Consider the following 24,686-nt stretch of genomic DNA (forward strand, 5'->3'; position numbering starts at 1 on the left):
TTAAGGTCTTTCCTCGCTGAAACCAAAGTGAGAGTTTTCTATGCAGGATAGAATGTGCCCGCGATCATATCCTGCTCCAGACGAGTGCCTAGAACGTGCCACTGCTCTGATGGGTGTTCAGTGGCCCCTTGTGATTAATAAGTAGTCTGAGCATTCCTTGTGACCAAAGCATTGTGAGGACTGAAAAATTAATAAAGGGATCAGCTAGCAGGAGAAGTCCAAGGGAGCAGGCCTAGGTCTGGGCCCGTGCTACCTTGTGGGGGGGAGCAGGGCTCCTCTTTAACCAGAGTTCGATCGGGGGGCACAGTGAGTCAATGTCACTGTTATCTTCCTAGGACTCCTTTGCACCTTTGTAATGGTTTTTCCCTAACAAGAGGTAGCCTTTGTTGAAAACCGAAGGGTTTCCCGGGTGGACGCCTCATGTGACAAAGAGTCATAAGATGGAGTTATAATCCCACATCCACTCTTGACTCCATGGATGACATAGGGTAACTAATCAGTTCCTCTTTGTCTAAGTTAAATGCACAGCCTTGTGTATATTTGCATAGCACCTCAAGGCTGCCAATTCCCTGCCAGTGAACTTTACCAAAAATTTCTGTTAGAAGAGCTTCTTTATAAGGTATAAGGCTTCTGGTGCCTCTGTCTGGGTTACAGAAGGTTGGCACAGACTGAAGCGTGATGTACTGAGAGCTTGGGTCTGAGCTCAGAGAACTTTGACTAATCACCTGTCTCAACGGAGGGCCAAAATCTGTTATGCTTATGCCAGCAAATCTCCCAGGAAAATTGCTGAGAGGTCATCTCATGTATATTAATAGTGGCAGAGAGAGAAGGCATGCTTTTGGAAGGGAAAACTCAGGAGCTGGTAAGCATGACTTAAAACATGTTGGAAGCACAAAAGGCCAGGGAAACATGTTCCTGCCCAGTTTGGGGCTGTGGCGTACCCCTTGCCCTCAGGACTCAGCCCCAGGGATGGAGCGAGCACAAGGTCTCTGAAGCCACTGGGAACAGAGGAACCAAGACGTTGCCTCTGGCTGGAGTTGGAGTAGGGGAAGCAGGTAAGTTACAAGGTTATTCTGAAGCTTCTGGTGCTTACCGTCTATACCAAGTAGCTTCTTGTTTTTCTCCCCACTCCCCCAATTCCATGCTTCCAGCTTGAACCAAAAAGTTCAGGGAGGTCAGAAAAAGATCTTTTCTGGAGTCTCTTTGCCCCAGTGCCAAAGTGTCAGCAAGATGCTGTTGGGGTCACGCCTCTGCTACTTAACCTCATCCTTACTTCTCGTACCCTCCCCCATTTCTCTTCCACTCCCCATTTCTCTCTCATTCTCATGAATTTTTCTACTTAGAAAGACACATCCGGTTCTCTCCATCTCTCACCCTGCAAGGTATTTTCAACAGTCTTCACTGCCATCTGCATTCAGGGTAAATGGGTTCCTCCTCCCCCACTGCCTTGTTTCACTTTCTTGTGAAGGGGACAGTTCATCTAATTGAAGTCCTGAAGGTTCTGTCCTGTTCCTCCTTTCTCCCGCTCTCACTTGCCTTCCAAGGGGGTTGGAAAGCACTTACTATCAAAGGAAATTAGCATCCTTTCTCCTTTCATTTCGGCGCATGTTTCCAATTGGATTTGGCTCTCAAGGCCCGTAGGGTAGACACCTACCAAGAGAAAACGGCCCAAAGGTCCTTCTGAGGAGAGCTTGCAGCAGCAACACCCCTGCAGAAAGAAAAATGAGTAAGAACGTCAGGGAAAAAAAAAAACCCAGCCCCGCTGTGCAAAAAAGGCAGAGGTCAGCATGCCTGCCCTTTTCTGTTTTCCCCTCTTCTTCCTTTGTGCAGGATTAACTGCAAAGATGGCAGGAATGGGTCCTGCTATGAGAGGATTAGCCTGGCCGGTGGCCCCTGAGCCTTTGGCTCCCTGTCCCTTGAAATCCACATCCTAAAGGTGGAGCCCGTTGATGAATAAACCCCAGACAGACAGACCTTTTCCCCTAACCGTCGCTTGCTAATTTTGTTCCATTTAAGTCTGCCGTCTGCTTGGAAACTTTCACTCACCAGCCCCAGTTTTGCCTGAGTCAGTACAGTCCAAGGCCACCATCTGCAGTGAGCTCCCAACTCCTCCCTCTGGCCGTCTGCAGGAATCCAAGCCCCAGCACCCATTGGCTGCTCGGAGGCCTAGTCACCGACTGTAGGCAGAAACCAGAAACCCCTGTGGCCTAGCCACATTGGTGTGGCTGAGGGACAAAAGGGCAGGACTCAGGGCCATCTGAGCAAACAGGGAGAAGCCACTTCATTCCCTGCGGTGGGGAAGAGCATCGTGCCTACTGCCTTTCACTTGAGTCATCAGCCAAGTGGCTGAACCTTAGGGCTTTAGGAGCATATGCATGCAAACTTGAATATTCTTTTTTCCCTTTCTGAGACCTAAAATATGTGTATTCTTGAAAACACCCACCTGTGTGCGATACACAGCTTATTCACGAGCCCTCGCACAAGCCTAGCATCCCACCCCATCCCGGAGGCCCAAATAAAACCAGAATCAAGAGTCTAGGTCCTTTTAAGAACTGGTTATTTCCAGATGGATATCTTGACAAACATGCTTCAGAAAGTGCGAAAACCACTAGGAAGACTTGAGAGAACATTTCTTAGGCTGAAAAACCCACACAGAAACCTATACTGATAACTTCATGTGTATGTTCAGCACAACAAATCTCATTTACCATGCCTCATTGACATTTCCAGATTCTAAAACATACTCCTATAAAGTTCCAAAAGTTCCTCTTTAGAAAGATTTCTGATTAAGAACGTTCTAAATCACGTGCCACGCTTCCTCGTCTTCTTAAACAAAATTAATGCTAAGGTGAGTCAACTTTTTCTCAGTGACTCAGGCTTCTAATTCTAAACTTGACGTTTTGTGACAGAGGCTGGGTAATGTCATGTTTGGGTATTTAGATATGAGTTTTTGTTGACCTTTTAAACTTCCCAGGCCTCAGTGTCCTCATCTGCAAAACTTGGACAATGGTAACTACTTTGCGAGATTTCAGTCTCTTGTTTATGTAGATACACGATAAATTCGCAACTGGGTTATTAGCATCTTTGTACTTTGGGAGAATGTGTGACTTTTTTCTATCAATACTCTTGCTGTCATCTTCTGTTATGAGTATACCCCTCTGCCCTCTTTTTACCCTTTTATTGTGGGTATGGATTTTGCTCCAGGAGGTTTTGGTGTCTGTTGGGAAGTGTTTAGTCCTGGGGTCTAAGCTTTGTCCCAGGCCGGTGCAGTCCCAGGGCCAGCACGTCTGGTTTGCTTTAGTCGGCCACGCTCATAGCGGAGTGCGTCCTAGTGTGCTCTCCCGGGGGCAGAGTGTAAGGGCATCAGTGCATGCAGTCCTCGGCATTAGTTGAGCTGCTCACCGTCTTTTCTTCTGAAACCATCCCCCCACCCCGCCCCACCCACATTCTGGATATTTGAGGTTTGGGGGGATATTCAGCCTCTAGCTAAGTGTGCCGGATAAACAAAGTGCCCTTGTGTGTATTTACGGCCAGAGGAGCTCTCTAAATCTTAGAAGATACGTGTGCTTCTCCCAAAGTAGGGGATGCTATCTTAGGAAGGGGGCACTTTCCCAGGTTGATAAGTTGACTACAGGAAACAGAGGGAACATACCAGACCTCAGTAATCTGGCCCTTCCCCAGCCGGCCAGCGAAGAGTCCCTGTGCTCAATAAACATCCTCCGCGTACAACCTTACATCTGCAGGAGACCCTGTGAGGGCCAGGGCTCAGACCCTCCTCCCTTTCCCCTCCAGTGCCCCACGGCACGATCCCCTCCATTCCCCCTTGGAGTCCTTGATTCCTCCAGCTCTCTTTTAGGGCCCCCTACTCGGAACTCCCCAATAGGCGTTGCATATTGCCTTGATTTGCTTGCTGTTTGTTCGTGCGTGGTCATCCTGTGTTCTGAGCACGTAAGTTCTCTAAGGGCACGGACCACATGTGTCTCACCTCTACCCTCTAAGGTGCCTAGTCCTAGAGGGGGCTGAGCAGGGGCATGCAGATGATTGTGTCAGTGAGATTTTTACATCTGAGTTGCCAGGATGTAAGTCAGCGTGGCATGAACCCACACTGGAAGGTCAACAGAGGTGTCTTCCCTAGTCATCCATCTTGTGATGTGACATAATGACAGCAGGAAGATAAGACACGGGATCACAGAAGTTACTACGCTCTCTGTGACTTGGTCTTTCATCAGCAAAGTGGCAATAGACCTTTCATTCGTTCCTAGATATTAAACATCTACTATGTGCCAAGCGTGATGATAGCCTTGGGAATTCAGTGATGAGTAAGTAAATTGTACTCTTTGACCCTATGAAATTTAGAGTTTGGAAGGAGGGAGCAAGTAAAAAAATGTGTGGTTACTGATGATAAAGTTACCACATGTGGAGCATCACCTGTGAGCCTGACACTGCCAAGTGGTTTACATGCATCATCGCGTTTGGTCCTTGCGACAAACGGTGAAATGGGAAGTCGTTGTTACTCTTCCCATTTTACAAATGAAGAATCTTGGGCTCAAAGAAGGTAAGCAACTGGCCCAAGTTTGCACTCTTGAAAGTGGCAGAGAATGGGACGAAGTGAGAGAGTGGCATGGACATATATACACTACCAAATGTAAAATAGATAGCTAGTGGGAAGCAGCCGCATAGCACAGGGAGATCAGCTCGGTGCTTTGTGACCACCTAGAGGGGTGGGATAGGGAGGATGGGAGGGAGACGCAAGAGGGAGGGGATATGGGGATATATGTATATGTATAGCTGATTCACTTTGTTATACAGCACAAACTAACACACCATTGTAAAGCAATTATACTCCAATACAGATGTTAAAAAAAAAAAGTGCAGAGAAGGGATTTGAAACCAGAACACACTACTTTGCAACCTGAGCTCTTTACTCTCATGCTCTATTGCCTCCGACAACACCATGCATTCTGACCTGGGACGTGATATGAGCCCTGGGATCTACCCTTGGCTGAGGAGATCAGGGAAGGCTCCCTGGAGGAGGCAATGCCTGCACTGATCCTGAAGAAGTTAGCCAGGCAAAGGGGATGTGAGTAGGGCTGGTGGCCCAGGCAGAGAGCATCATGTCAAAGGCAAGAAGGGGAGAGAATTTGATGTCTTCAGGAACCACAGTAATGTAGGGCCATCCTGGTGGCTTGTTGATACAAACCCCCTTCTCGGTGAAGAGATGACTGGGCAATGCTATTTAATTTTATTTCCTGGCCAGACAACTTCCAGCATCTCAGAGAGGGGCTGTGGTCAGGGAGCAGGAAAGAGTGAGATGAGGGGGACTCTCTGCTGTCCCACTCTCCCTGGTCAGAGAGTTTCTACAGTTTCTTACCCTATATCCAGGGACCCCCCCCAATTTAATGCCTGAAAGTGGGGTATGGCCTGGGGAAGTCCGGGTAACACTCTGCATTGAGCTCCGCTCGTCAGTTTACTCCTACACAAGACCCCCTGTGAACACACATCTCTTTCCTACGAACAGAGGGCAGGAGGGCACAATGCCCAATTAGACGTGTGGCTTCAGCTGGTGTCCGCCTGAGTTTCTGGAACTCAGAGCAGAGTGAGAGTTCTGTGTGGTTCAAGAGGGTGTCCTGCACTCAGGAGAGACCCTCAGGTTGATTACTCATGACATTGTTACAGATTTACTGCCTGCTCAGCCACAGAAATATTCTGATTCCCCCAAGGAACCAATGAGCAGCAATAGTTTTCTGTATCACAGCAGCCCTGCTAATGACAGAAACAGATCCCCTCCAGGTACGCAGTGCAATAAACGGGAACAGTCCTGCTGCCTCGAGCTCAGCTGGCAGCCAACCCCACACTCACCAGCCTTGACCAAGGACTCCACCCAGCACTTTAGCTCGCTGAAGAAGTGGGGGAAACACCGCAGATTGTTCTTCTCCGCCTACCAAGGTTAAAGAGCAGTTGGGACAACGGTTATTTTTGGCAGTTTGTTTTTAAATATGCGATGTTGCAATCCCAACTCTCCAAATGCAAGCTTCACTGTGGATGTCCTTCCTAACAATGCATTTTTATCTTCTCATTGAGGAAATCCCTTGAGATTTTCTAGTACACAATCCCACTTGTTCTGGCTCTCAAGCCTGGCACCTTCTCTGAACCCAGAGGTCCCAGAGGCCCAGCATCTCACCCCATGTAGCTCCATGTAATTCTCCCATCTAATTACACCGGGTGAGAGTCTGTCTTAAGAAATTCAGTGGGAGCTCTGGGTGTGGAGGGCATAAACAGGAGAAGGAAATAGATGAAGTAGAGAAATTAGATTTTTCTAAAAGGGGATTTGTGTGTTTTCCGGTAGTTATGAGTCCTTTAGAAAAAAAATGTATTCTCTTTGTTTTGTCCTTTTTAGTGGCAGGGCAGTTGAAACCTTTGGATCAAGAGAAACTCAACAGAATATTTAATTCCATTCTTCCACTTTTGCCTGGATAAATCATCCCAGAAAAAAAAAAAAATTAGCTGCCCTTGTCTTTCCTTCTGGAAAAGAGCTTCCATAATCGTCCTTCATTATGAGACCTACACCTCACAACTCATCTCAGTTGATTGCAGAGTAGATGGTTGTATTTAATTTACATAATCAAAATTTTTTTTCCTAGAAGGAAAATCCCTGAAAAATGTTAGCTGGTTCAAAATAAAACTTGAAAAAGAAGAAGAAAGAAGAAGTGTGAGTTGGGCTTAGGTTTAGGAGGGCAGCAAAAAACTCCACATGATAAAGGAAAATTCACATGATTTTTTATGCTTTTTCCCTGGCTTTGTAGCCAAGCATCTTGGCAGTCTCTATAAATTTTTCTGGTCTGCCCCATTAGGGGCTCCATCGCATGTTTGTAGGTGGTATGGAGGGATTGTCGGTTGGACAATAATAGCAAATATTTATTAAGCTACTGACAGGTGTCAGGTGCTACTACACCAAGAACTTTCCATGTGTTACTCTCATAACAATGCTTTGGGGCTGGTACTGCTGTTATTCCCATTTAACAGATGGGGACACTGAGGCCCAGAGAAAGCACACAGATGGTAATGGTAGGCCTGGGATTTGAAGCCTGCTGCCCAAAGCTGCCTTCGTATACCTGTGTCCTTGTGCCCAGAGCTGTCATCTGCTGTCCCAAGGCTTAGGTATTTGGGGCCTCTCTGATTTCCTTAGATATACTTGACAAGTCTTTTCTTTTCCTTTTCTCTTTCTTCCTTTTCTTTGCCTCTTCCTGCCATGTGGTCACCTCCGGATGCCGACAGGGCAGTCAAGGAGGGAGAGAGATCTTTCTGTGTCTTTAAATGCAAGCTGGAGGCCTGCCTCTCAGTCAGTTGTCTCTTTCTGCCTCCCTGTCACCCACCTCCGCCCCTGTCCCGCACAGCCCCCCTCGCCATCCTCTTCAAATTCCCTGCCATTCCCCCATCACCTCACTCTCCGTCTGGAATCCGAAGATGTGAGGGCTAGTAATAGAGTGTCAGCGGAAGTAATTGATTCCTCACACAGAGAGAATTCTCCTGCCTTTAGTGTCAGTGGAGCTGCACCGGAGTCGTGGAGGGTGAGCGAGGCCTGTAAACAGCCCAGGGCTGAGCTGTCAGGCTGAATCCAGACACACCGGGGAGTGAGCAAGAGGGAAGACGGTGGAACAAATCATTGTTTCGTTGGAAAGGAAAGGAGTAAATAATATTTCAACCCAGGAACTGGCAGTTTGAAAGAGATGGTTGGGACCTAGGAGCGGAAGGAATCCGTGCCGTGGACTCTACCGGGAGGGTTTTTCTTGGTCTCAAGGTAGGACGTTTCGTCCCCACCCCATACCCCCTCCGCCCATTATCATCATTATTATCATTAAAATAATTACCGTAACAATTACAGTTGATGAGACCTCGGGTTTATAGAGCACCTTTCATCTAAATGTTCAAAGTGATTTATCCCTGCGTCATCCCTTTGAGAGCAGTAGGAGGGTAAGAAAGTATCATTATTTTTTTGGTCTTATCTGCTGGGAAACTGAGGTCCAAGCAGATACAGGATTTAGTCCCAGCCTCCGGGCAGGCTGCTGGGTTAAATGTCGGGGTACTGACTCCTCTTCTGCGGCGTGGGGGATCGGTCTCTACCGTCCTACCGCCCGCAAGGGCTCTTCTCCCTGTGCGGCCCCCAGAGCTCTTCCCTGGCGCTGACGGTCCCTCCCCACGCTGTGAGGACCCTGCCGGCCACCACCGCAAGGAGGTGGCCTTGGCGCCAGCCAGCAGCTCTGCACGCAGAGCAAACAGCCTGCTCTGGCTGTGGGATAAATAAAAGTCCTTTAGGGTCTGACTCACACCGTTCCCATCCCGTGAGGAGACTTCCTGCAATCTGGTTCCCTTTCTTGCAGGAGCTGGTGTCCTTTCTAGGCATCTTTCCTTCTGGTCTGACTGAGGCTTCAGCCAAGAGCATCCAACATTCTGAACCTTCACAGCTTCTACTCCCCCCACCCCCAAACGGCAGCTGGTTCTTTCGGAACAGAGGGGCGTTTCCATGATGGGGAGAGGCGAGTGCTTTCACGTGTCCTGCGTGGACAGGCCTGCTTTTGCTCTGACAGCCCCGGGGCCTTCAGAACACAGCCAGCGGCCGTTTGAGAGGTGGAAGAAGTCCCAGCTGACTGGCCCGGGAGCGCTGGCCTCAGAGTCTCCACCCTGGCGTGGCAGCAGCCCCTTCCTGGTTGGACGTTAGTGCAGGCCCATCATTTCCACACCACCGTGCTTTGTGCACGGTAGTGACAAGTTTGCTCCTGGAGCCGGGGAGAACCTCTGAGCTCTGTAACCTGAAGCTCAGGGTGAATGAAATGCAAGGACAGGGCCTGTCACACCTGCCACCTACTCCGCAAGCTGTCCCCTGCTTGCATTTCCGCATGGCACGTTTTTCAGACAAGTTTTGTATTTTCCGACTTCTGTTATGGAGGCTGGATGCCAGCAAAGGGGGGATAGAAAAACGACTGGGAGCCTTGATCCCAGGAAAACACATAAAGGACTTTTTCGATGCTGTGATTGATTCCCTAGTGCCCAGCACACCTCGTTCCCAGCAGGCTCCCGTTTTTCGTACGGATGGAGAGGTTATGATTCACTCTCACAATTAGACCCCCTGGGAGCCAGGGTTGGTAAGCACCCGTCCCAGAGGGAACCGTTCACCTGGCCAGGGTCAGGAACGCTGCCGGCACACCAGGCCGAGGAATGGTGTACTCTGATTTCCCCTCAGTGGCTTCCACTCACCTTCTGCCCTTACCCGTCAGCCCTGAGAGGCACAGAGGCATGGTCCCTGTAGCCATTTATGAGACGAGGCAAACTGAGGCATGTTCGATTGACCCAGGCCAGCAAGTCTCTGGCCCTGCTGCAGTTCACCTTCCCATCTGAGCACCAGCCTAGTGGTGAATGGACACAAATTGTGGGCTACTCTTATCTGCTTTCTACCCTGATAATGGTTACAAAATGCTAGCATGGCGTCCTCTGAGCTGACTTGCAGAGGGTGAGGATTTTATAGACGCATAGAGCAGACAGAAAGAAGCACTCAACAGTCCTGCTGAAAACAGCCTGCCCCAAAGCCTTAAACTTCACATTAGCACCGGTTGCTTGCTTCGAAAATCCTTCCTTGCATAAGCAAATACGTTCCATCCAAGCCTGTCTGCAGGAGCAGAGCAGATCTGTGGCCGCAGGACCTGAGGAATGTGCTTGCTGGGGAGCCGGTCAGTGGAGGGAGTGGTGTTTGGCCAGAGGGTCAGGGAGAAGTGACGCAGGCCTTGTTGTGTGCCCTTGATTCTCTGTAAGCTCATCTACAGTGAGACTCATCAGACCCGGCGTCCGGAGCGGCCTCCTTCCTCACGTTGCGAGGCGCTCTTGGCAGCCTGCTGCGCCAGGAACAATGAGACCGGCGGGCCCTCTCCATCATCCCAGGGCTTCTGCGGAAAAACGACAAGCCATTATAAATAGATGTTGTTCGTAGTTTCCATTTTCTTGCCTTCAAGGTTTTTTGGAATAACTCCTTCAGTTTGTTTTGGGTTGTTCTCTTTGCATACTTCCTTTGCTGGGTGGTCAGATTTCCTCCCTTCTAAAGATCCCTGGTGACCCTGGCTGTGAGGGGATTGCTAATAAGCTCAAAATATCAGAGATTCGGGATGGGAAGAAATAAAGGAAGAAAATGAAAGTGCCAACAGCCACTATTAAGAAGGCACTCGGCGCCACGCAAATACACAAACCGAAGCGGTGTGTGAGTCCTTGGAGTTAGAGAGCAAATAATGGTAATAAGTTAGGTAAGACATAATAATGATATGGAGTTAGACAACAACAACAAATAACGATAGCAGCAGCAGCAATAACAAGTAACGTTTATTTATTGAGCATTTACTATGTGCCTGGCCCTGTGCTGAGCTGTTGACGTGCATTAACTCACCAAATCTAGGGAGGTTGAGTGCCTAGCTCTTGAAGACCCAGCAAATGGGAGTGGGAGTGGAGGTGGTTTTGAACCCAGCCTGGCTGGCTGGTCCCATAGCCTGGGTTCAGAAACATGAGACTGAAACGAATTCTCAAAAACTCAAGTGATGAAGCACTGTTGATGGGTTTGTACAGTAGGAGGATTTTTCGAAACCACCCTCTATAGCACTGAGGTTGGGGAACATTGAGACGGTCTCTAAATTTATTACTTTTCATTTCACCTTCACCTGTTCAGTTTCCAAAGCATCGTGTGTATGTAACTCTTCTCTCCCCCAAGTCTGCCATCCTATTTTGTAGAACCCAGATAATAATCAAAATGACCAGTGCCTCGCAGGCACTTTCTAAGGCATCCAGTGCTGTGCTGGGCCTGTATATGCCTTCACGAAACTTTCAACAATCCCACAAGGTGGGGTGTTTTATTATTTCCATTTTATAGATGAAGAAACTGAGGCTCAGAGAAGATAAATGCCTTGCCTGAAATCATACCACTAGCATGTGCCAGGAACCAGCTGGGTCTGTCCACAAAACCCATGCACTGCATTTCCCAGAGTACACACACCCTTGTAGACAGATATGTTTCTGTGCAATTAAAAAATTTTTTTTTGGTCCCAGACCCCTTCCCTAGGAAAACGTGCGTACACACAAACACACAAAATTTCTGCGTAGGATTGTAGGGTTTCCCCAACCTACTGAGACTCATCTGTGGACCCTACTGGAAATCCATGGGCTGAAAAATATGTGCTCTAGATGATACTATAAGAGCGTATAAATACACGGGATACTGTTTTCTCACCCAATGGACCATATGTTCACATATGGGTATATATGTGCTTATAAAAATACTTCAGTTACAAAAATTAATATGTGATCCCATCTGAACACTTACAAGCTGGATTTCTACTGGATGAGTCTTGAAACTGTGAATTCCAAATCTATTCACTGCATCTATGGGTGATTTGTCTATTAAATTTGGCAAGTCCTACAGGCTTTGTTTAAACAAAACAGCTAGATAAAAAGAGTGAGATTCTGTTAAGTCTCTAACTGAGACGGAGAGGTGTCTTTGCACCTGGCACCTTCTAATGTTACAGTGTTCTGGCAATCTGGCATTCCCACTGCTCTCCAATCTTCATGCAACAACGAGGCCAGAGGACAGAGGCGAGGTCAGTGTGCCCTGGAGTGAAACCACCTGGGCAAAGCCTGCCTCTGACCTTTCCTTGTCGTGTGACTTTGGGCAGGTCAGTTAATCTCCCTGAGCTTCAGCCTCTACATCTGCAAATGGATGGTAATCATATCAGGGCCTGGTGTATATTAAGTGAGGGTTAAATGAAATAGTGTCTACACGGAGCGAGGATCTAGCCCACTGTGAATGCTCAGTAAATGGGAGCTCTTCTCATTGATATACCAGCTTCTTATAAAAGTGGTACCAGTGAAAGGGAGAAATTCAAGGAAATAAAATTGGCTTCTTAAAAAACCCGACCTGACAGCTAGCTGATTTCTCCATAAAAGCTGGATGTCCCTGCTAAGCTGGAGACCAGGCGACCTGGCTTTGGGCCTGAATTGACCAGAAACTTCAGCATCATGCAGACCTACCTCACAGCCTCTTAGGATCTCAGGCAGCTTCTTTGTTGAGAAAGTTGTGCATGACAGTGTTGTTTTTTCCTCCTGTTGTCCCTGCAGGTTTTAATGTAAGGATTAATAGACAGTGTTTGTAGATGTCTTTGAGCTTCCCTGTAAGAAAGGCACTCCAGGAGGTGGTAAATTCTCTGGCCTGGATAATCTACTCATGAAATATGGAACTTTGAAAAGTGTGAGAAAAATCTCAAATCACTTTGACAGCATTTTAATTATAGTTGATTTGTTTGCCACTAATAGAGAAAAATGCTTGTCAGCATGATTTGAGATATTTCTTCCACTCAAAATGTTATATTTCATGTTTTCAAGTCACAAGGCAACATTTTGGTTTCCAGATACAGCCAGAATAGCTCAGTGAGTGTGTTGGTGCACAAATGCAGAGTGTAAAACGGACCGAACCCCTCAGAAAGCAGAGTTCATTCTTCTTAACATGTAACGTCAACCTCAGGTCTCTCAATCATTTATTCACTCAACAAAAAGTTAGTGAGCCCTCCTATGTGCTGGGCACCGTGCAAGTATTATAAATTCATCTGTGAAAAAGTGAGGTTCTTACCCTCATGGTGCTTAGTGTCTAGTGGAGGACACAGATTCTAAACAAAGAAAGTATATTGACAAAACCTTACAGATTATGGTAACAGCCAGAAAGGCAATGAGAGGGTGGTGAGGTAGAAAATAAGGGCATGCCAGCTGAAATGGGGTGACCAGGGCAGCCTTCTCAGAGGAGGTGACATTTGCACTCAGAAGAATGAGAAAGTACCAGACAGAGCAAAAGCTAACAAAGAGTATTGCAGGCAGAGGGAAGAGCAAGTGCAAAGGCCCAGGGGCTGGAAAGAACTTGCCATGTCCAAAACGCAATGGCTTAAACATTCATGATGCAAGTAGCATGAGAGGAGGCATTGCCTGTTGGCAAAGTTTATGGCTTCAGGACTTGGGTGCAGAGGTGCTTAGATGTGTAGACAAATCCCATAGAATGGGCACAGGATTCTTCCTTGGAGCAGCTAAGTACTCTGCCTACGATAGAGAAATCCCCTCACAAGTAGTTCTATGTGACATCCATAAAGGTAGACTCTGGATGGGGCTAGACATTATCCAGCCCTGGGAGAAGGGGCCTCCACGTGGTAAATCTTCCAGCACAGGCTCGGTTGGCTGACCCAGCCTTTGGTGGCCTGCTGGGCAGCGTCAAGTGTGGATGGAGTTATGGAAGGTAGAAAGCTTCTTTTCATGCCTGCCTAGTGATGAGAAGAGAGATGAGATTGCCGCTTCTCATATCTCTCCTGTGGACTCTTTTTTTTTTTTTTTAAAGATTGATTGATTGATTGATTGATTGCTATGTTGGTCTTCGTTTCTGATGCTAGGGCTTTCTCTAGTTGCGGCAAGCGGGGGCCACTCCTCATCGCGGTGCGCGGGCCCTCTCACTATCGCGGGGCCTCTCTTGTTGCGGAGCACAGGCTCCAGAACGCGCAAGGCTCAGTAGTTGTGGCTCACGGGCCTAGTTGCTCCACGGCATGTGGGATCTTCCCAGACCAGGGCTCGAACCCGTGTTCCCTGCATTAGCAGGCAGATTCTCAACCACTGCGCCACCAGGGAAGCCCTCTTCTGTGGACTCTTATAATTAATTCCACCATCAAGATTCCCACGCCCAAAATGTGGGTTTGGGGAGAGAAATTAAGACTTTGAAGTCAAGAAAGAAAGTACAGAAAGCATTCTCTAGACAAATGCTCAACATACAGATGTTGGAATCTGTGAAGAGAAAAGTAAAAAAGGCACTCGGGGAACCATTTTAGAGAGAAAAAAAGAACTGGAGTAGGAGATTGGCTACTTCAGCTTAGGAAAGTAAATAAATAAAATAAGAAAAGGTAGTGTTAAAGCTTTGAAAGGAATTTTTTCATCTGAGGGAGATTAGGAATAATGAAATGCAAACACAATAGTTAATATGTCTGTGAGCGGGTTTCTCTTTCCTTCCAGAGAATGAATAAGAGGAACGGCTTTTCAGGTTATCCTACTTGACTCTGGTTGGGGTGAGCTCTGAGTTTGCAGCCCAGATTCCTTTACCAAACAAATGCTGGTGATTAGATGCTAGATGCAAAGTGAGATCTATTTCAAGGCCACAGAGTTCCTAAGTCTCCGCTAGGTCTTCACAAATGAACCTGACAACACTGAAATTTCTAAGGAGATTTACTCCAGCTGTAGCAAATCCCTGATAAGAAAAAATTTCCCCAAATGAGTCAGTCACACAGAGGTAAATGAGACATTCTGCGTGGAGTCAGCATGTCATTGGAGTATGCCCTTTATACAAAAAACCCCAGCCAGAAGTCCTGGTGGTTAGCTGGGGCTTGTCCACAGGGCAGAACCCCGACACTGAAGGGAAGGGGGGGGGGTGTTAGCTGCCAAACTGTGACTCTGGGTCGCTTTCCCCTCAAGCAAACTGGATAGGAAAATCCAGTTTTTCTAAGAAGTTCAAGTAAGGACTGATTATTTACTTCACAAAAGGACTCACCAGAGGGGTCCTTTAAATAACAAGCTCAGAGCTTCCCTGGTGGCACAGTGGTTGAAAGTCTGCCTGCCAATGCAGGGGACGCGGGTTCGGGCCCTGGTCTGGGAAGATCCCACATGCCGTGGAGCAACTAGGCCCGTGAGCCACAATAACTGAGCCTGCGCGTCTGGAGCCTGTGCTCCGCAACAAGAGAGGCCGCGATAGTGAGAGGCCCGCGCACCGCGATGAAGAGTGGCCCCCGCTCGCCACAACTAGAGAAAGCCCTCGCACAGAAACGAAGACCCAACACAGCCATAAATAAATAAATAAATAAATAAATAAAAATTTATAAATAACAAGCTCAGAGAGAAACTGGATGATATGATTGATTTATATGAACCTTTTTCAAAAATGCCTCTCTTCACTATATATGTGTACGTAGATATGTAAGGATGTATTTGCAGCTGGCCGCGTTACCAAAAGGATTGGGTGGTATAATCCGTTGAGTAAATTGAGGCAAGTTTATAACTATGACATGTGCTGGGTAGCCCTTGCTTCGTCACTGATTCTGTTAATCCCCTAAATTACTCCACGGGTATTTAGGCAACCAGATAAAACTCTCCCTTCTGATGAACAAGCCAGTGGGATGTCAGGGACTTTTTTTGGTCCTTCCTATAGAAATTGGCAACACAAACACTGGAGCTATCTGGTAGTCTTTAAAAAAAATTTTTTTTTTTTTTTTTTAAATTTATTTATTTATTTATTTATGGCTGTGTTGGGTCTTCGTTTCTGTGCGAGGGCTTTCTCTAGTTGCGGCAAGTGGGGGCCACTCTTCATCGCGGTGCGCGGGCCTCTCACTATCGCGGCCTCTCTTGTGCAGAGCACAAGCTCCAGACGCGCAGGCTCCGTAGTTGTGGCTCCACGGGCCTAGTTGCTCCGCGGCATGTGGGATCTCCCAGACCAGTGCTTGAACCCGTGTCCCCCTGCATTGGCAGGCAGATTCTCAACCACTGCCGCCACCAGGGAAGCCCAAAAAAAATTTTTTTAAGTATTCACTGAGTGTGGGCCATGTCCCTGGTATTATTCTAGGTGCTCCAACAAGCTATGTCTTATTTAGCCCTTACGGTGATTCTGTGAGATGGATGATGATTGTCATGATGACGATGGTATTTTTTATCTGCAAATTTTGAGAGCTGGATTATTTTTCTCAGCTCTTCTACTTTGGAAAAAATTCTTTATGCAAGTATCGTTATTTTATATATTTTAAAGAAATGCAGGCTTGCTGTAAACAATTCAGATAATAGAAGAAAGTAAAAATTACAAATTATCCCACCATCCATATATCTCACCACTGTTAATATTTTAGTCTATATTCTTTTTTTTTTTTTTTAATTTCTTTCTTTCTTTTTGGCTGTGTTGGGTCTTCGTTGCTGCACGCAGGCTTTCTCTAGTTGCGGCGAGCGGGGGCTACTCTTCCTTGCGGTGCGCGGGCTTCTCATTGCGGTGGCTTCTCTTGTTGTGGAGCACGGGCTCTAGACACGCGGGCTCAGTAGTTGTGGCTCACGGGCTTAGTTGCTCCATGGCATGTGGGATCTTCCTGGACCAGGGCTCAAACCCGTGCCCCCTGCATTGACAGGCGGATTCCAAACCACTGCTCCACCAGGGAAGTCCCTATTTTAGTCTATATTCTTTCAGACTTTTTCTGTATGTATATGCAAGGAAATATATATACTTATATATATTTTAAAGCATACTTTTAAAAAAATCTACTTTTTTTCAACGTAACAATATATCGTGGACATTTTTCCTTAAAAGCAAAAATAAAACAACTAGACCTATAGCACTTTTACTATAGCAGTGGAGTATTCCATTTTATAAATATCCAAAATTCATTTACCCGCCACTGCTGTTGGACGTTTAGACACAATGCTGTTTATAAACAAAGCATCTTTTCACTTTTCACATGCTTTTTAAAATATATACACACAAAGATGCATAAACATCTTCGCACAATTATCTTGATTAGTTCCTAGGAAAAATCCTAGCAGTGGGATTGCTAGGATTAAAGGGTGTGTACATATTAACTCTTTTCACATTTTTGCCAAAATGCCCTCCAAAATGTTTGAACAGCTGTACATTCCCTCTTATACTGCATCTCTACTCACTTGCTCTGTCCCTTAGGGAAAGTTGCTTCTGCACTATGGCTCAGCTGCTTCTCCTCTGAAATGGGTGTGAAAATACAACAAATCCCCGTGAACACTCATGAAGCATGTGCTGGGACACTTTATATACATGATGTGGGTCCTTTAAATTTCAGAAAAACCCTAGGAGAAAAATTCTAGTATCCCTATTTTGCTCTTATTTTCCCCATTTCTGAGGCTCAGAAAGGTTGAGTAACTTGCCTGAGGGGACCCAGCTAATAAGTCTGAGCTGGGACCCAAACCCTGTTCTGTCTAATTCAGGGATGGGGGTGGGCTAGGGGGGACACTGGCTCCTCCAGGCGAGTTGGGTAATGTCTGCTCCGTGGATATAGGTGCTTCTCCACCGTTGTGCACCCTGGTAAAGAAGGCATCCCACCATTACTCAGCTGAGAGTGGACTGTCCAACAGTGTGGAAATAAAAAGGAGGGGTTTTCCAGAAGGTTTGGGGGAATTTCCTTTGAGAACAAACTAAGTGTCTTTTCACTCTTGTTTTGGAAGTGAGGAAGCACATTTTCAAAGTCAGCACCATCTCCCACACTGAAATCACAAGACCTAAACAGATTCCCCCCCCCCCGCCTTTCCCAATCTGTGTCCATCTCTCCAGAGCTCCTGGGGGAAAACCCTGCCATCTCCTCTTCTCTGGCCTCTAACACCAGCTTCTGCGATCTCTGGACTGTAGGATTCAGCCCTCTGGGTCTTAAGAATGAACTAACCCTGGTCCACTCCATATACTCCCTTCGAAGGCCTGTTTATTTGGAAGTGGCTGAGCCATCCGAACTATGGCTCCCAGGGCGGTGGTGTGGCCTCAGGCCACTCCAGCTCAAACAAGCCACTCCTGCAGGCCACCGGCTCCCACAGACCCTGTGTGTGTGGCACATCCCAGGGAGGGTAGCCTTCCCAGTCCCTCTCTTTACCCCAAAGGAAGAGATTTCGGACATGTTGTTTTAACAGGTTGATGCAAAATAAATAAACAGGGAGAGAGAGGGAGATGGATGGTTTTCAGTAAATAATGGTACAGTGGCCAGCAATTTGAGGGAGCTGGTGGGGAAGAAATGTTCCACGTCAACAGTTGTGACAGGAGTATTCCCTGGGAGCCCAGACAAGAGCACAGACGCGGACGGTGAGGGTTGCCAGACGACACGCGGAAGCTGAAAGTGTGCATCCGTACACAGAAAATGGCGCAGTAGGCGTGCCGTCCCGCGAACCTAGCCAAGGATGTCTTTGAGGTGTCTTCCCCAACCCGGGCCAGTTTCATTCTGTTTGAAATGAACTCAGGCCTCAGGGTGGGGAAGGCAGCCCGCTCTGCCTCTTGCTGAGACTAGTAGTTATATGCTCAGAGATGCTGGGTCCCCAGGGACTCACCCCCTGCTTTTGGAGAAAGATGTTTTTTAAAAATATTTATTTATTTATTTTTGGCTGCATTTGGGTCTTCGTTGCTGCGCACGGGCTTTCTCTACTTGCCACGAGCGGGGGCTACTCTTCGTTGCGGTGAGCAGGCTTCTCACTGTGGTGGCTTCTCTTGTTGCGGAGCACGGGCTCTAGGTGCGCGGGCTTCAGTAGTTGTGGCACATGGGCTCGGTAGTTGTGGCTCGCAGGCCCTAGAGCGCAGGCTCAGTAGTTGTGGCGCACGGGCTTAGTTGCTCCGCGGCATGTGGGACCTTCCCGGACCAGGGCTCGAACCTGTGTCCTCTGCATTGGCAGGCGGATTCGTAACCACTGTGCCACCAGGGAAGCCCCTGGAGAAAGGTTTTTATTGCCTTATCTAATGTGGTGCTGACTCCTTTTAAAAACGTGTTGTTGACTAGATAGACACTGCTGCTGTGAACTTCGCAGAGTCATCTCAGGGAGGCAGGTGGCCCACGGTTGGGGAGTCTTTGTCACTAAACGTTAAAGAGAAGAGCAGATGACCCAGGAGAGAACTGAACTTGGGGAAGAGGCAGGAAAATAAACAATCTCTCTGAAACAGCCCCCATGTGCCTGACTCAGTGCCTAGCACCTTCCTTACATTTTTCCATTCCATCTCCATCCCAATCCCCTGAAGTGGATATTTTTATCCTCATCTTACAGATGAAGAAATTGACGCTCAAAGGGGTTAAGTAACATGCAGAGACACAGAGCTAAGAAGAAAAGACTAAGATTCAGAGAGATCATAATGGAAATAAAAATGGTGCTACCGCACGAAGAAAAAAATATTTGAGACATTTGATAGAATGATGCTATTGCTCTCATGTGAGCAAGAGATAAGGCCTTAAAGTCTAGCCATCCGCTGAGGTGCTCATTCTGTGTGGCTTTCAGAAAGCAATGCAACTTCCTATATCTATGTTTGCCAGTCTCTACAAGCAAACATAAGTGCCCTTTGATGAATACAAAACACCTGAATGTCTAGAAGTGGATGGAGGCACCTGAGCTGGAGGGAGAAAATAGTCCTTTTCATCTCCTAAAAGTGATCTTTTCTCATATGTACCCCTTTGTGCCATCCGTACCTAGGTATGACTTCATTGAGATTCGGGATGGGGACAGCGAATCCGCAGACCTCCTGGGAAAGCACTGTGGGAACATCGCCCCACCCACCATTATCTCCTCGGGCTCGGTCCTCTACATCAAGTTCACCTCCGACTATGCCCGGCAGGGGGCAGGCTTCTCCCTCCGCTATGAGATCTTCAAGACAGGTCAGTGCGCTCATGGGTGGAGAGAAGATGGGACTCCGCCCTCTGTGTCTGGCCACGGGGCGCTGTGTGCGGGAACTACATAATAGTTATGTGCTCATAGATGGAGCCCAGTGGGTTGACACAGGTGGTAAGGGTTCTAATTTTATCCAGCCTGAGCAAGTTGATGGAGGGAAGAGAGGTTCAAGGTGAACCTGGATACAGCCTGAGGTGAAAAGCCAGTTTAAGTTACCAGCCAATTTAAGAGGGCGAGCTGCCAGGTTAGTGCTTGGGTGCAGCATGTTGGGCAGATAAACATTGTTTGTGGCAACGAAAGAATAGGAGAACCTGTTACATAGAAAAACACTTTTGGAAAGAATTTGATTTTTGTGTGTTTTTTTTTTTAAATCACAATAATCTTCATGGTAAAAACAAAACTTGGTTAAACGTCCTCCTAATTACTTCATGATTTAACACAACCTTTCTTTGGAATTACATGGGACGGAAGAACATCGTCTTTTCAGTGTTAGGAGTCTCTAAAAATCTTACTATGATCCACCACCACCACTACCACCAACAGAGTCACACAGTAGCTTTTACACCCAAATATGGCTCCTAGGACTTCCCCTTGCTGTTCCACTGCATCACGTCTACCCATTGAACCCACACTTCCTAAATGCCGATGAAGCCGACACCCTGAAAAAGACAGCAGAAAGAGAGGAGGAGCACATTTCCTTCTTTTAAGTTGACCACTTGCTTTCCATTAGGTCCCCCTTAGATTACTTTAGATCCTGAGAATATGGGCCAATGCTTAATATCCATAACCGGGTAGAGACAACTTTGATTCACAAGTCGCTGGTTCAGCATCTCCACGGAAGCACCCCAAGCAGCGTGCCCTTCCCTCCCATGTGTGAGCTCATTATCTTGAGGCTACGTGAAGTTTACCCTCCGGTTCTCCCCTCACCCCTGCCCATCCCCCCACCTCAGGGGCTCCCGCCCCGTTTACGACTGTGTTTCCCTCTCCAGCAGCCCAAGTTTTACAACTCATGGACAGAGTCTGCTGAAAGGGGAGGCTGTCAGCCTTGTCATCGAGGGGCCCAAGTCCGGCGCCTGTTGAGTTCAGTGTGAGGGGAACTATTCATATATATTTTCTTTTTCGCCAAACAATTCTTGAAAGGAAGTGGTAGCTGCTGAAAGCACTTTTTATATCCACTCTGTCTAAATATTTGCCAGATTTGTCTGCCTGAGAACAAGATCGTAGAATCCAATGAAAGGTTGGGGCCGAGGGAGCTGCGTGGAACCAGAGTGGGAGCCGGGAGTGTCCCAGGGCACGAGTCCCAAGAAGGACCGTCTGCCACGGGTCGTCATGCTCCTGACTACATGAGGTCACAGGGACTGACAGTCTGTGTGTCCAGTGGCTCGGGCTGGTGTAGGGCTCCCAAATCGCCTCATCCACATTCCCCTGGGTCCTGTGTGAGATTCAGATTAGTCAGTGCCACCGGCGCTGATGGACCCCTCATTATACCATCCTCTGCCGGGGAGCAATGGGGAGAGAGAAGAGAGGAAGGAAGGAAACGGGGTGTTTGCCCTCTTCTGGTTGGGGAGACAGTGTGTAAACCCACAGCCTAGAACAGATGCACAGTATATGTTATTGGATGAATATGTGTAAAGTGATATGTAAATTGCAAGGTAAACTATTGTTATAGTATGAGGCAGAGTGAATAACTGTGAAGGTATGCTTAACATGCTATGGATGTGAAAATGAGGGAGCTACTGAGTGGCTTGCCGGCAGGTTATCTGGGAAGCCTATTAGGTAGCTAGGTCCCCAATGCTAAAGCTGCCAGTCAGCGCCGCTGTGCTGACCATGAAAGGAAAACAGCTCCAAGCAAGGCCATCCAGGGAGCTAGCCACCGGAGGTCAGAACAAGGGTGGGGAGGACCATTCCAGCTCATCTCTGTTTCATGTTTCCCAACTTAGTATTTCACAAAGGATGGTGCCACATCCTCCAGAAATCGACACAAACACGTGACTGTTAGCTCTATCCATCATGCAAATTTGAAGAGTCGATATTAAAAGACAAAACACACAGAGGGTATCATAACTCAGCGTTGCTCTTTTGAGGACAGGCTACTGTAGGATTTTGAATGAGGCAGCAAGCCTAGAAACAAAGGAGCCAGCCAAGGAAGGTGGCTTGGGCATGGAGAAGTGGGGCAGTCCACTTTAAGGCCTGGGATTGCCTACAGAAGGAAGAAAAAGATTACTGCAGCAGCGGGAGATAACAGACCGGACAACAACAGCCATTCTTCTGGGGAATGTAAGAAAGAGATGAGAGCCCAGTGGCCCCGGCGCTGTTCACACGTGCCATCATGCCCATTGGAAAGAGCAACTCTCAGCCTGAAAGTCAACCCTCTTTATGAGCACATATATGTGCAGGGGGCGGGGTGTGCCAAGTTCAAAACTGAGAAGTTTAGGAAGATGAGCATTCTTCCAGGTGCCACGTCCCACACCCAGATCTCCACTGTTGGAGCCCTGAGAGAAAATACACAAAGTTATGTCATCCACAGAACATGAAAGAAACGCATGAACATGCTGAAGAAATCCAAACAAACACAGTTGTGTTTGCTAGTCAAATTCATAAAGAGAGAGAAGGGGGAACTGTAAACAGATACACAACTGTACAAAGGACTCTGGAAGCCTTCGACAGCACATCGCCCAGACAGGGCTCTGCTGCAGAGTTATACTGACAGAAATAAACTCACAATTCAGTACAGATGGGGGCAAGTGGCTGGAGAGGGAGGTTCACGTCTGCCCTGAATGAAGTGGTTTATGAAAGAGTCTGTGTATGACCAGACGGTCCACATATAAAAGGGTAAACCAAACAACTCGCTGACTTAAGTGATCCCAAATCACCAAATCATAAGCAGAACAGAGAAAGGAATTTTAAAATAATTTAAAAAGTAACATTGGAAACTGAATCACTGGAAAATGTGGGGGGTTTTGTGTGTTTCTTTCCTGTCTTCTGACCAAAGTTCAAGATCAAGTTTTCTTTCGTGGTGCCCAGTGACATTTTGGAAACTGAAATCTCGGGTTATTCACAGACAGAGAAAACCTGGGGTGCCCCCTACTCCCACTTCCTAAATTGAAGAACTGGATTTACCTTTGTGGTCAGCCTCAACTCATCGTTGGATAAATCCACCATGTTTTCAATAGCCTTATGTGTGCAGATTCTACTTCTGCTTGCAGAGTTATCGTACAATTTACAGTGAAAAACCACGGAGTGGGCATTTTTCATACCAGAGTACTTTGGTATGAAATCATTCACTGCAGCCAAAATCCCCCAGGTTCTATGGACAATTTTAGCATTGTATGAACTTGAGTATTTATTGACTGAGCTATTTTTTAACCTTTAATCCTTTTTAACACATTGCAGAAAAGCATCTTGGATTAGGTAGATAACTGCAAGACTCAACCCTTGTCCCAGGGATGGTCACCCTTTCCTGAGATCTCTTCTCCACATTTGATATTCAGCTGTCTGCTTTCTGACATTGACCATAGTCCAAACAGCAAGATGGTGCAATTATAGATGGATGCACGATTGTAATGGACAGGCTTGATTTTTCTGCATGAAAAGGATAAAACTGTTTTTCTACTTCATTCAAAATAAGCCACAGGATACACCCGTGTATAGCCATATGTCAGAGATAGATACACGCTTTTTTTTTTCTTTTTGCCTTAAGGACGTCAGATTGAAAAAATCTCTCCAGTTCATTACAGGACCACAGAACCTTGGAAACTGTGGATACTTTAGAATCTCACATTCTCCAGGCCTCTCTTGGACTTTCTAAGTGTCCTTTGTGGAAGCGCCTGTCCCCCATGGATGACAGGGACTAAAGAAAGATTCCACTATAAATTCCCCACTCCGGGGGGTTGGGGGGGTGGTGATTCCCCTTGCCTTGGAAAAGAATGACAATAGGGCAAACGCTAGGAGGGAGTGTCAGGATGCCTTTTCTAGAAGCAACTTGTGAATAGAGTTAATTTCCTCTGGCAAAGTGGCCCGGCAGCCATAAACGCTAACCTTTTCAAAATCCCTCTCAGCCACCTGAAGACCTGCCAGCTGGCTTGGCTTTGCTAAACTGCCTCATCCTGGACCGTCGAGGAGGCTTTCAGAAGCTGGGGTCCTGATGGTAAACAAAACTGGGGGCTCCGTGGTAAACAAACTGGGGGAGAGGTCATCTCATCTCCTGCCTCCAGGCCTGGCTGCCCACTGGGCCACCTGGCCTCAGAATGATGGAACGCAGAGCCTCTGGGATGCAGCATTAGAGAGCCTCTGAAGAAGAATCCTGAAAAGATTAGCTTTCGCCCCAGGTGTCCCGGGTTCCCACCCTGCCAAGGCTCAGTGCTGGCTGGAAGAGCGGAGGTGATGGAAGGGTGAGCAGGGATATTGGAACTTCCTGTCTGATGCTAAAAAAAAGTTTCCATCCCCTCCCCCACTTATTTGCATGGCACCTTTTCCAAGTCAGACATTTGCCGCTTTCCAGAAAGCCATCATCAATAAAGAGACTCGCAGAGGGGTGCTGCTGCAGGAGACACGGATAAAGACATCGCTGCGGGCTAAGATCAGCGTATTGACATCACACAGTTATATTTCAGTGGGATCCCCAGAGGACACTTCCTGCCAGTAAACACCTAGTTTATCTAGTATTTCTGTGTTTTTTCTTCATGCTTAGAGTGCCTATTATTCCCCTCATAAATCCTGCTCCCTTTTTCAATTTTAAAATCAGAACGCAGTGAAATCAATGCTAATTGTGCGGCATTTACATTCATCGCGTTAACTTGCAAAACTTCTGGCTCCGTGCAGCTCCCTGGGCCCATGGTCTGGGCTGCAGTGTCCTGGGGCCGTCCCAGGCGACCCTGGCAAATGGTGGCTGGGTTACAGCACATGAGGGCCCTTTTAATGTGACTCCACCTTGAGGCATGAGGGGAGACAGTGGCTGTAATCCTTTTACGAGCTCCCTCCCGCTGCGGTCCAGGCCTGCACCAGGATGCGAATGTGTGCAGCATTTAATAAGACGCCTCCGTGAGCCCCAAGAAAGCAGACACAAGAGCTTAGGAGAGAAAAAAGGCCATCCCCACCACAGAAGAACCAGAAGCCTTCCAAATGTCAATGCACTGCCACGTTTTTTCCAAACTTGCTGCTGAAGCGGCCTTTAACATCCCCAAACCCTGCTGTGATCCACCAGCTACAAACCTCAATTGTTAATTGTCTGG

At 47.3% G+C, this 24,686-nt stretch overlaps 1 protein-coding gene across 3 annotated transcripts in view; it reads left to right on the forward strand.

Annotated features, from left to right (window-relative positions):
* The window catches only part of NRP2 (neuropilin 2), a 114,257-nt gene that overhangs the window by 16,012 nt on the left and 73,559 nt on the right, over positions 1 to 24,686 (forward strand). For all 3 annotated transcript variants that reach the window (XM_036857708.1, XM_036857709.1, XM_036857711.1), the window contains exon 3: positions 19,261 to 19,442. In XM_036857708.1, coding sequence (XP_036713603.1) covers positions 19,261 to 19,442 — 182 coding nt within the window. The remainder of the gene's footprint in view (positions 1 to 19,260; positions 19,443 to 24,686) is intronic.

This window comes from Balaenoptera musculus, chromosome 7 (genome assembly GCF_009873245.2).
Source record: "Balaenoptera musculus isolate JJ_BM4_2016_0621 chromosome 7, mBalMus1.pri.v3, whole genome shotgun sequence".
Taxonomy (NCBI): domain Eukaryota; kingdom Metazoa; phylum Chordata; class Mammalia; order Artiodactyla; family Balaenopteridae; genus Balaenoptera; species Balaenoptera musculus.